The 13,228-nt window shown below is 38.5% G+C and overlaps 1 protein-coding gene across 1 annotated transcript in view; it reads right to left on the bottom strand.

Annotated features, from left to right (window-relative positions):
- Window positions 1–13,228, bottom strand: part of LOC132102717 (2-oxoisovalerate dehydrogenase subunit beta, mitochondrial-like) — a 486,592-nt gene that overhangs the window by 422,699 nt on the left and 50,665 nt on the right. The window contains exons 10-11 of the mRNA XM_059507337.1: window positions 11,847–11,994; window positions 10,598–10,627 (exon numbers count right to left, since the gene is read on the bottom strand). Coding sequence (XP_059363320.1) covers window positions 11,854–11,994 — 141 coding nt within the window. The 3' untranslated portion in view covers window positions 10,598–10,627; window positions 11,847–11,853. The remainder of the gene's footprint in view (window positions 1–10,597; window positions 10,628–11,846; window positions 11,995–13,228) is intronic.

Below are 13,228 nucleotides of genomic sequence, written 5' to 3'. Positions count from 1 at the left end.
ACTCCTTCAGTCATTAAAAAGATGCCATTAAATAAATATTAAAAAATATACTGTGTTATACTGATGTTGTTATTACATTCATTTGAATATGAATTTGATTGAATATTAAATTATTGCAATATAAAATACCAGTCGTGGCCTAGTTAGTGGTTAGTGAGTCAGACTCACAATCGAAAGGTTGTGAGTTCGAGTCCCGGGCCGGCAGGAATTGTGGGTGGGGGGAGTGCATGTACAGTTCTCTCTCCACCTTCAATACCACGACTTAGGTGCCCTTGAGCAAGGCATCGAACCCCCAACTGCTCCCCGGGCGCTGCAGCATAAATGGCTGCCCACTGCTCCGGGTGTGTGCTCACAGTGTGTGTGTGTGTTCACTGCTCTGTGTGTGTGCACTTTGGATGGGTTAAAATCAGAGCATGAATTCTGAGTATGGATCACCATACTCGGCCGTATGTCACTTTCACTAAAAGTATATTTAAAAACGTTAATGTTAGGTGGGTTTATTCGCCTTTTTTTTTTTTGCAATAGATTGACAGCACATAATTGACTTCCACATGCAAAGATGGGAATGCAAGCTCATGCGAAGTCCTTATTTATAATTCATTATAAGGGAATTCTTAAAGGTCCCATATTGTACACTTTTCTGAAGTGTTATCTTAGGTTTTGATGTCCTTAAGAATATATATTTGCGGTATAATTACCGGCCGATCTGGTTTTGTGGTTAAAGTTAACCTTTTCGGCATGTTTCAGTGTTGCTCAATACTCAGCAATGGCACGGACGCAGTGTTGTCCAGGGGTTTAACAAAAGGAGAGTGGGAAGGTTTGCGGTGCTCAGGGTGGTGACTGAAGAAGGTGACTGTGTGGTTCTGACATCAACTTTTTACAGAAGTCACAATGGTGAAAAATCACAGCTACTTTATGCAGGCTGTGTGCATTTTAACAACAATTATAATACATCATAATACTAACGTGGTTATACGTTTAATAGTATGATTATTTATGACACACAATGAACACCATATTAAATCTACTTCATTTACAGTATAATGGACTGTATCGTATCTTGACATTGCTTTTTTTTTTTAGATCTGCACAGTATCTACAGCTTGTGAGTGGTTAAATGTTGAGTGTTATTTGAGTGTTTCTGTGGAGCTAATGTTAATGTTAGGTCGGGCGATCAGGGGTCTTCATCAAGATCTTTAACCAGTCCCTCCCTCAGGCTGTTGTTTCCATCCTGTCTGAAGACCTCCACAATCATCCCAATCCCAAAGAAGAACACCATCAGCTGTCTGAATGACTACCGGCCTGTTGTACTCACACCTATCATTACAAAGTGCTTTGAGAAGCCAGTCCGGACCAACATAGTCTCAACCCTCCCACCCAGCTTTGATTCTTACCAGTTCACCTATAGAGCCAACAGGTCCACAGACAACGCCATCACCATGGCTGAGTCCTCTTCTTTACACCCTATACACCCATGACTGCACCTCCACCCGCTCCAGCAACACCATCATAAAGTTTGCTGATGATACCACAGAGGTGGGACTCATCTCTGGGGGAGATGAATCCGTATACCGGGATGAGGTGGAGCAGTTCTCAGTGTGGTGTATAGAAAACAAACCTGGCTCTGAACATTACCAAGACCAGGGAACTGATTTTTGACTGTAGGAGAAAGAAAATGGACATTCAGCCCCTGTTTATCAATGGGGACTGTGTGGAGAGGACTTCCAACTTCCGATTCTTGGGCGTTCACCTTGAAGATGACCTGACCTGGGGCACCAACAAGCTCATATTGTAACTGTCAATTACTAACTAGCTCCTTATTTCCATCCTGTTCCTGCAAATGTATGATTAATCAGATTATAATTTATCAAGTTAGAGCTTGATCAGAAGAGATTTCAGGATGTGTGTTTTGCTCTTTGATGGAAAGAAATTCTTAAATTACAAGAGTAATCTTTTTTTTTCTTTAAAGGTTAAAGGTAGCTGGTAGACAGCAATGGGCCATACAATATTCTACTCTGTGTTTCATTATAAGGCATTTCAAAAGCAAAACTCATCATCATTGATGGAGTGCATAAATAAAGCGTTTTATGCCACAACGGACAGTTCAGACTTGGCAGTACAGCTCCGCACTGGATATTGCGAGAAAATTGATTCCACATCAAGTGCTGTATCAATATCATTACATTTTACTGACGTGACACTAGACACTCTCATCAAAGTTGTGCACGTTTTAATTCAGCGCACATCAGAACGGGTCCTGATCTGAGCAAAAGAGTGAGGCAGCTCCCGTTTACACTGGTTGTCTGGACTTGTTCTGCTTCCAGGACTGATAGAAGCCACTCTCTGTGTGAATGTTTGTGTTTTCATCCAATCTCCAAAGAAAGAAAAAATGCCTTCCCTCTTCACATGTTTCCCTGACTGACCTCAAATGACTCATGTTCACTCCAAACTTAAATTCTACTGCTTTGGATCCTTCAGCACCTTCCACTGTCATTGCACTCAGAAGAACTACACAGAAAAAGTGAGAAGCAGCTGGGCGATTGTACATAATGGGTAAAATAAATTTTCCATAAAACATCCAATGGATAGTCAAGCTCTCTAAATAGGAAAGAATAAAAACATTGGAAAAGCACAAAAGTCTCATGATGGCTTTCAGATCTTCATTTTGACTAAAAAACAAAAACATGCATACAGTTCATCGCAGTTTCCAGCTGAAATGAACACCAGAGGCAGTAAAACACTAACAACTTTTAATCCTTTTTACACTAATTATGATTACGGGGCATTTTATGTAAGCAATATGGTATGAGAGGCTGTGCTGTATTGTGGCTAAGTCGTGTCTAAGAGGCATTGTTAGGTATGATGCAAAGTGCAGTCAATTTCTTTCAGCTGTGAATTATTCACAAAACAGCATGCCATGAGTACTTTATAGCTTTAAAAAAAATGGTTACCACACGTCTCAAACCCAAAGAGAGATTCTTGATAAAGGTTAAAAATTACCTATTCACAACACAGAGTGAGTTTGCAAGCGTCATTACTTTGTAAATTCATGGACATACAGAATCGTACCTAAAACAGAAAACTTAGTAATACAGTAATATTCCCTCCACTCCACTAATTTTGCTGAGAAATATAATACATGGACCAGCTTTGACACTATATTATTGGTTGTTTATGTTGCTAAGGGTGTTGTGCAGTGATACACAGAAGCACTGGGTGAAGCAGTCATAGCCGTACTTTACTGTGAATAAAACACAGCCGCTGGCCAATCAGAATCAAAGACTGGAACTGTTTTATATGATGAATAAAGATGAATAAAGACTTATTTTTGTGAAATTCCTTGAAAAATATTATGTTATGACCTTAAAACCATTTTCTCATAGTGCATAAATGAATACATTTTGAAATTTGCATCATATAATCAGGCTTTTCTGATATCATAAACTTGCTCGTTAGCGCACCCGGTACAGAACGGTCTTTGAGATGTGGAGCACATAGTCTTTATGAGTACGAGTCCCTTGAAACACGAGTCATGAAAAAAAAAAGAGCTCAAAAACTTGTTTGACATTATTGTTTCAGTAGATGTGTTCTTATTTCATTTATATTTATGTGTAGTGTGGGCGCTACATTATTTTCAATGTAATAGAGCATTAACCTAAGTGCCACTCACTGGATATTTCATTTGCAAACGGTCACAACATATAAAACAACCGACATCATAAAACCAGATTCATGTTCATCTGTTTTGGATAAAACTGAACATGCTTTTAGCACAACTCACTGGCCAATTCACTTTGAAAGTGTCCCAAAAAGTGCAAGCAACCTAATATAATTTTGTAGCAATGTCACCACAGACACGTTCCCAGTGAGTCCGGGCTGTTAGAAACATGTTTTCACACAAAGCTATTAAACAAAGACTTGGAATATGTACTGTAGTACATTATAGTCAAAAGAATTATACTTTATGATTGTTTTATGAGCTTTTTTTTTACGGAGCTTGACCAAATCTATGAGCCGTTATGGATAAGAGCAATGTAGAGATTCGTCAGTGGTTCTTTTGCTACACTGAAAGAAAAAAAAAAACACCAGCATAAACGTGTGGAATGACATGAAGGGTGAACAAATGATGACAGAACTATATTATAAATATTAGCAATTCTTCATGATGACATGATCATTCTTGCAGTTCCTGAACATTTTTTTTTCTTTCAACTCATCAAACTGAAAAAGAGACATGGCAAACGTGAAGAGAGATGATGGAAAAGTACTAAAGCAAGTCTGAATGCAGGCAGGTTAAATCCTCCTATCTTATGAGGGATGTCAGCTGCTACAATGAACAGATTCAACAAGGGCATAGGCTAATTAATGCCAAAAGAATGCTTCAAAAGTGCACACACACGTCATGTACATAACTACTGGGTGTACAGCAATATACAATAAAGTGCTATATAAATGCATCATTCATTCATTCACTTGCCACCATACACCTATGAACAGAAGTTTGCCATAGCAGACTCTTTCCATTACAACATAAGTGTGGGCTTTTGACAACTTATCTGAATAATTCAGGTCCATTCTTCATCACTGACCTAATCTTGCCTTAATTGCCATGGGATTCAAGACTCCACATTATGTTTGTGTGTGTGTGTGTGTGTTTATTGAAGCATAAGGGAAGGCAAAAAGTGCATTAAAGTAGCTACAGTTTGCATTGCATTTTACTTTTTTTTGTATACAGTGGTCATCTATCGACATGCATATGCATTATCTTCTCTTAGTTTTATGTAAATTACACTGACACAAGTAAATTTTTAGAGAGGGACTCTTTTGGACATAATTCTAATACTGTTAAAGCATTTCCATATTGCAATGCTGCAAATGTAACTTATGCAGAAAATTAGAATATCACATAAATCATTTGTTTCCATCCCATGTGATCAAGAGCACAAAACTGTCACTTCCTGGCAATCTAGTGCAAAGTATTAATAATACAAATAAAAGTTTCTGCTACCGGGGAAGCTTGTGACTCTTGTTTCCTACATTATAAATGACTAGCTGTTCAGAAAATGCAGATGAAAGCTATTTATAAATCATTTTGGTGACAGACTTTGGCTCAAGCATTTCAGAATGACTTAAACAATATTTTAGGTGTTGTGTGATGAGATGAGTCCACTGGTAAGTAACATTTTTTTGTGCATGAATTTTTTGATAATTTTTGTTTTTGTGCTTGTATGAAATGATTCTGCAAATTCCATTGTGGTTTATGTGCATTATTTTCTTATGGGATAACTAATTATTTGCCTCAGTTTTATATGGTTTTTATGCACTTCTTGGCACTTCAAAACAGCATAAAAAATAAAAAAAAATTACAAAAATCAAACTTACAAAAAATGCACAGATTGAAACAATAATAAATTATTAATCTTTGCATTACCAAACTATACTATGCAACTAGCCTATCTGCATCTAATCAAAGACACATAAGAGGGTGCACTCCTATTACTTATGAATAGGAGGAAGTGCAACGCAGGTCATGTCATTTCAACATTGTGAAATACAGAGGGTTGACCCATGAACATACATACATAAAACTATTATGAGTTCAGTCTTTATCTAATGAGAGTGCACACTATTTCGATGACTTTTCACAGAAGCTCTGTTACTGCATTTGCTAAGGGTGCTCTGATCAGGATTTTTTGGGCCAACACAAATTGCCATCACAGGAAGCAGTATCTGCCGATACCGATCACTGATACCATGTTTTATTTTTTGAAGCCTTGTTTTTATTATGTAGAATTATCTATAATGATAATCCAGTAAGGATTTTGTTTTACATTCATTCAGGACCTGAATTAGATTTTTCAAAAATATATAATTATCTCACCCAAATGTTTAATCATGCAGTGCATTTTTGTTTTAATAATTGGGCAATTGTTGCACAATAGCTTACACACAGCACAAGGCTTTTTTTGTGTGCAGTATGTAAGCAGTACAGAAGCAGCATGCACTGTGCTTTCACACAGGAGTCCACTACTGATCCATGGCTGTTTACTACAAACACAATATTCATCCATTTTGATTTCAAAACTAAAGGTTGTTACTGAAAATGCTTTTTGAGCATTGTGATTCTCTTTATATAATTAATAAATATAAGTAATAATTATAAGAAAGAGTATGTGTGAACCTGGCACTGTGTGTGTGTGCTTTGAGTGTGCATGAGCACACCGTCTGAGACCACGCAAGTGCTGAGTGGTTTGAACACTGGCAATAATTAAGAAGAAATGCAAATGATAAACTTTAGTGAAGATGCAACACTGCCTCAGTTGTGCAAGTGACATTTCCTGTGTCAAATGTGTAGTGTGCAGTTTGCTTATAGTGCAGACGCGATGTGCTGATTTGAAGCCATTTGCGAATTTAGAGAAGGAAAGTGAGAGCATCTCAGAAAGTTTTCAAATTACTAGCGATCGGTAGCCAATCAATCGGAGCACCCCTAGCATTGATTATGTCTTAAATTTCCATTTCATTCATTCTCATAAGTGATCTTGATTTTTAATCAATTCCAAGGCTGCACTATATTTCTGTTCTTTTAGAGTTTGTATCTGGAAATGAAATTTTCAAAATCTATAAATATATGGACTGTTACAAATTAGATCATGGTTGTGTGTGTTATTGCTCATGTCATGTCACTGTTTTATATATTGTAAATCACGTTTTGTATTCATTGTATCCAAAGCCTTTTTCACCACATTACAAGCACCTGTCAGTTTTTCTTTTCTTTTACCTGCACTAGCCCATTGTAAATTTTACATCAAACACATTTCTCACAGAAGAAATAAATTTAATTCCCCAGCACATCGTTATTTGGCAGTATAAATCTCTCTGGTCAATGGAATTCATGCATGCGGCTCACTGGCCTGATGTAGCTGGTTTGCTATTACACCTAAGTGCAGAGCGTTATATGAAAGGATGCTTAAATTAGAGGTGGAAATGATTTTGTTGTCACATGCAATTAGAAGTACTTACATCATATGAGACAGCTGTCCTCGGTCTCCAACAGTGTGGCATTCGTGTGTAAACAAATGCTCCGTCCAGCTGTGAGCCAAATGTTGACCTGCACTGCCCAGTGTTTCAGTCTCTCCCTAGCAACCATTAGTTAGCATTAACAGCTGACCTTGAGTCCACAGGGGTAGAGAGGGGTCAGTCTGGGTGACTATGGGATATTGTGCTCTTGCTCTATTTAGTGAAGACACCTTTATTCATGCCTGAATGACCAATGATCATTCCCTTTGTTCTTCAGCTCTTCACCAAGCTGCTACAACACTCTCAAAAAGAGGAAGCTGAGGCCATATCCAGAAACGTTTAAAATAAGATATGAGGGATCCCCAGGTGATGCTGGTGATCCTTGCTGTCTGCCTTGAGCATTCGGGGGCATGCAGGAGCTTACAGCCAATCCTGGATTTGCGACAGTTGACCAGGCACCTCAGAAGTTCAAAATGCTCTCTGCATCCCTGAGATTGGTTTACATCAGTGGATTTAACTGATGCATATTTCCATATAACAATCTACCCAGAGCACAGAAATTTCTGAAAGTCCTGCCGTTCGGGCTGTCCCTAGCACCATGCGTATTTACAAAATGTGGAATTGTGTACAGATCCTTGCAACATGGGGCCATACATAATCATGCTGCAACATGAGGTGATGGTCGTAGATGAATGGCACAATAATGGGCCAGAGGATCTCATCACGGTATCTCTGTGCATTCAAAATGCCATCAATAAAATGCACCTGTGTTAGTTGTCCATAACTTATACCTGCCCATACCATAACCCCACTGCCACCGTGGGCCACTTGATCCACAACGTTGACATCAGCAAACCGCTCACCCACACAATGTCATACATGCTATCTGCCATTTGCCCTGTACAGTGAAAACCGGGATTCATCCATAAAGAAATCACCTCTCCAAAGTGCCAGACGCCATTGAATGTGAGCATTTGCCCACTCAAGTCAGTTAAGACAATGAACCGCGGTAAGGTCGAGATTCCTATGAGGATGACGAGCAGCAGATGAATTTCCCTGAGATGGTTTCTTACAGTTTGTGCAGAAATTCTTTGGTTATGCAAAACTATTGTTGCAGCAGCTGTCTGGGTGGGTGGTCTCAGACGATCTTGGAGGTGAAGATGCTGGATGTGGAGGTCCTGGATTGGTGTGGTTACACGTAGTCTGCGGTTGTGAGGCCAGTTGGATGTATTGCCAAATTCTCCGAAACGTCTTTGGAGATGGCTTAAGGCCTCGATAAACTTCAAACAAAGTTAGTTTTCGTTCTACGTTTCGGGGCAAAAATAAGTTTGAAAAGGCTGAGCGATGTTATACTGTTTGCGAACATTCTGACACCCCGCGCTGCTGGAGTCAGGGTGTAGATTAATGTAAACATGGCTCACGCGTATCCCCTAAACACAACAATGATGAAATGATGAAGTGTAGGCAATCTAGGTGTGAGACGGGCACCGATGATCAGAATATTATAGACAAAAGAATAAAGATTAGCAGCAGTTCATAGTTAAGTATCATGTTTGCAATACAGAAGAACCATTCCATAATCAGTCCTTTATGAGAAGTGTGAATGGCTCATAGCCTTAAAACTTTAGCATGATGTGGGGAAAAAAAATATTGTAATCAGTTTGTTCCTTTATTTTATTAGTGTTCATTTATATTATTAAACTTGATTAATTGTTTTGATAAAAACAAAGGTTTATTATTGTATATTCGTTTGGTATTTCATTTACTGTATACCCTTTAAATTCATGTATTGGAAGAACAACAGTAGCAGTATGGTGTAACATTTATTTGAAACGTGTTTGGTACTTGCTACGTTATATCTTTACTCTTTCCTTCCATTCTTTTCACGGCTTTAGAAAACTTGTCTCGGATGTTTCTCTGCTTCACTTTTTGCATAACTCGGGGTCGTCAACACCAAGCGTCGTTGCTATTTCTTTCTAGGAATGAAATACTGTCTCTACATCTTTAAAGTCTCTCCGCGAGTAATCGTACAGGTGCGGATAAATTTGTGCAGCTCAGCTATTCGACACTCCAGTGTATTTAGGAGATGCTCTCCTTAATGACCTCCGCAGAATGAGGAATGAACAGAGAAAAAAAAAATTGCGCGTCAAAGAAGGTGGAGTTTCAGAACACACCCACTGATTGCGCAACCGCCACGGACCGATGGAATCTCAAAGGTGTTTAGGAGCCAAACAAACTCCCCCAGAAAATTTGCTTTGGTGAGCCATTTCGAACTGCCGAAATGAACTCAAAACGAACTTCGTTTTGGCCTGATTTAGTTCAAAATGACGTCATAGTTCGTTCTTTGCTTTCGTTTGAAGTATATCGGGGCCTTTATGGTAGAGAAATTAACATTCAGTTTACGGGCAACAGCTCTGGGGGACATTTCTGCAGTCAGCATGCCAATAACACCCTCCCTCAAAACTTGCGACATCTGTGGCATTGTGCTGTGTGATAAAACTGCACATTTTAGAGTGGTCTTTTATTGTGGCCAGCCTAAGGCACACCTGTGCAATACCCATGCTGTCTAATCTTGATAAGCCACACTTGTGAGGTGGATGGATTTTCTCTTGGCAAAGGAGAAGTGCTCACTAACACAGATTTAGACAGATTTGTGAACATTATTTGAGAGAAATAGGCCTTTTGTGTACATAGAAAAAGACTTCGATCTTTGAGTTCAGCTCATGAAAAATAGGGACAAAAACAAGTGTTGCATTTATAATTTTGTTCAGTGTATTTATCTGGTTAGCTGCTGAGTAAAAAAACATGCATATGGATCTTAATTGCATCTGTTAATCTGGAAAAGCCATCGCTGACAGATTCATCCAAACGTGTCAGTCATCTATGTGCTTGACTTGATGCACGCTCCTCTGTGAAGGAAGAACGCATCACACAAACCTCAGAGAGGAGTGTAGAGCCAGCCGAACAGGCTGATCTCAGCAGAGCATCTGTGTGAAGATCACTGGGGCCAGATTTCATATGCTTAAGTGAGTAATGACAGTGTGTGAGCAAGATGGACGCTAGAATACATTCAACCTGAGGTCATCTGAGCACCGCACCCAGTACTGAGCCACTGCGGTCACACACCACCAAAATAAAAGATGCCAATTTATCGCTATATTCTGTTCTCGGCTTGTGGTTCAAGTTTTGCTGTGTTGACAAAAGAGAGTAAAGCAGCTCACTTGGTTTTATGAACAGAGAAGATTTATTCAATTAAATCAAAGATTTAACAAACAGGAAAGAACATTCAGTAACTCACCAATAAAACAGTAACACACACAAGATCCGGCCTCAATTAAGTTAAATAAAGAAAAACTAAATGGAAGATGGTGACATTCAGGTAACAATGAGAGTACAGACAGACTTTCACAGCACCCGTGTGATGTCCACATGTTAGTGTTCAGAAACCATGTTTCATCTTCTAGACACATGATCAAGGACGCTTCCCAAAAATTACAGCCTGTCCGTTAACATGGTCCCATCTACAGGTAGAAACCTAGTTAGCTGTGATTGTGTTATTGATTGGTTTGTTCACTGATGTAGAGGAGGACGAGTTCTTGATCTGTGTCACCTGTGAACAAAAAGCAGTAAATGTTGGTTCAAATGCTCATAGTAGCAGCTGCACAAAGTTCTAGTTCTGTGTAGTTGTGGATCACGTGACATTAGTTTTGCTGGTTCTATATGTCAACAGCATCTACAAACTGTGTCCCAACTGTGTAATGACCTGTAACAGCCAAATATAGATGGAATTACACAAAAGTGAAACTAAACTGTTCCTGGAGCATGAATGCACGCACCATGGATCTGGCAATACCAGAAACAGTAAAGAGCGCTGATGCTGCACGGCGATTCTGAACACATATGCAGCCTGAGTGTGTGTGTGTGTGTGTGTGTGTGTGTGTGTGTGTGTGTGTGTGTGTGAATATGTACTTGATGCGTTTTCAGTTTAACACTATAAAGTCTACTGTACCATATTTAATATGCATATGCCTTTAAATGATGAACATTATCAAAACTTTGCTGGAAAAACCTCTTGCGAACAATCTACTACAGTACATGCCTCCTAATGTCTGATTGATTTTTTTTTTTTATCAAGTAAAAGGTCTTTTAGTGTAATTGTACAAACTTCCTCCTTCAGCATCACATGCCTTTTTGCCGTCAAATATTTACTGATTTTTATCAAGTAATCATCAGAATAACTGCAGTATTATTTCCAGATGAACACTTAAAGCAGCTCGGCTTTACTTGATTCTCCATCAATCATGTTTAGAGTCTTAAATCTGATCCTCAGGATCTTTAGAGGAGCGTTTGTTTCTTCATCTCTCAATCATCACTGGATTGCATTGCATTATATGTTTGGATCATTAAATCTCATCTTACGAAGATGCATTATTGGATATTTAGAGTGACGACTTATAATTATAGCATTTTATGTAAGTTCTCTGCTGTAATGTTATATAGATCTCACTGATTTACATTACAAGCATCAGAATTTCATTTTACTTTTTGTCATATAAATATCACCACCTGCATAATCTTGCCCATTTTGAGTCTCTAAATAAATCTGAGCTCTTTTTCCTTCATATGCTTACTATATCAGCCATAAAAGCCTGATGTATCAAATATTATAATTAACAAATATATATATATATATATATATATATATATATATATATATATATATAGTTAAAGATTCAATATGGTTCAAAATGTTCCACTTAAAAAATAAATATTTCAAATGTCAGGCTTACAGGATTAAACAACGTTACATCGGACAGAAAAAAACATACCTGTGGTTTAGTAGTTGATCATACGCTTCACAGCCTCAAAGCACTTCCACTTGTCAGGGATGTAGAAAGGCTCAAAGATGTGAGGGAAGGGCGTATCATACCCACAAACCCTGCTGATGGGAGCCTCCAAGTTGAGGAAACACTCCTCCTGCAGAAAACACAGTCAGCTCCATTAACAGTCTGTACCATACACATGAACCTATAAAAAAAGTGTGTCAAATACTTATGAAATCAACTATTTTCAAATTGTAGAGATCTGACTTCACTTTGACATTAAAGAGATGAGAATTCTATTCAATCAATGCTTTAAAAAGTTCATACAGAGATCATGAAATTCATGTCTACAGAGGTTTGTTGGTACATTAACGTCATCACACCATAAGCTTTCACAGCTTCATTGTGTTTATAATCACACTTTTGCAAACCATTCTAATTCAAATCTTCAATACTGAAAGAGTGACCGGAAGCTTTATGGCGAGTCATGTGACTAATGTATTTTGTTTATAATCTGTGTTTGGCTTTTTACTTCTGGTGATTATATTTAGGTTTCAAAACGTATAAAAGTTATGTTCAGTTGTGTATTACCGTGATGAACAAAACATGTAAGAATCTGACATTTCTGTATGCAGTAATCCAAAAGCCAATGAAAAAATCCTGCTGTTGTTTTGTCAAGGGAAGATTTACCCAGACATATACAAAGCCAATGTTGAACGAAAGAACATGACCTTAATATGGAGGAACAAGAAAACTATTACGATGTCCAAATCAAGAGTGACACGATCAACAGCAACAAATGGAAAAATTGGACAATTTTTTGTGATCCCAACGAGCAGTTGGTCTCTATTTAAGCTTGTAGAGCAGATTTGGAGGACAATACAATAAGGTATCAAGCCCCAAATGGAAGCTGAACAAACCTGACTGCCAAATGACAAACCACAAAAAAAAGAAAAACTTCACTTATTTGCACAGAACCATCAAAACTTGTGCATCAGAAAAAAAACCTTTAAAAGAGTCTAATGTTTCCACTTCATACAAAGCCAATGCTGAAATCTACGGTCACCTCCAACTCTTCATGGATGCTCCCTATTCAACTCCAAACACGGAGAGCACATGAGCTAAGTGTGAAACAAGTCGCACTGTTGGTGAACCCCTTCGTCTAATGGCGTTTTCTGAAGTGGCTACAAAGGCGCGTCAAGCTTCATTAAAAGGGCTTTGTGCTTGCCTGACATGATGGCCTGTATAAACAAAAGAAATGTGCTTCAGATTTGCATCAGGAGGCAGTTCCAGCTCTGAGCAGAGATGGCAGGAAAGGCACTGCAGGTCCTGGATACTCGAGTCGAGTCTGTTTTCAACGAGCCTGGCATCCTGCTGCTCCGCTACAT

Source organism: Carassius carassius, chromosome 24 (genome assembly GCF_963082965.1).
Source record: "Carassius carassius chromosome 24, fCarCar2.1, whole genome shotgun sequence".
Taxonomy (NCBI): Eukaryota; Metazoa; Chordata; class Actinopteri; order Cypriniformes; family Cyprinidae; genus Carassius; species Carassius carassius.
This window is presented reverse-complemented; position numbering and strand designations above follow the sequence as displayed.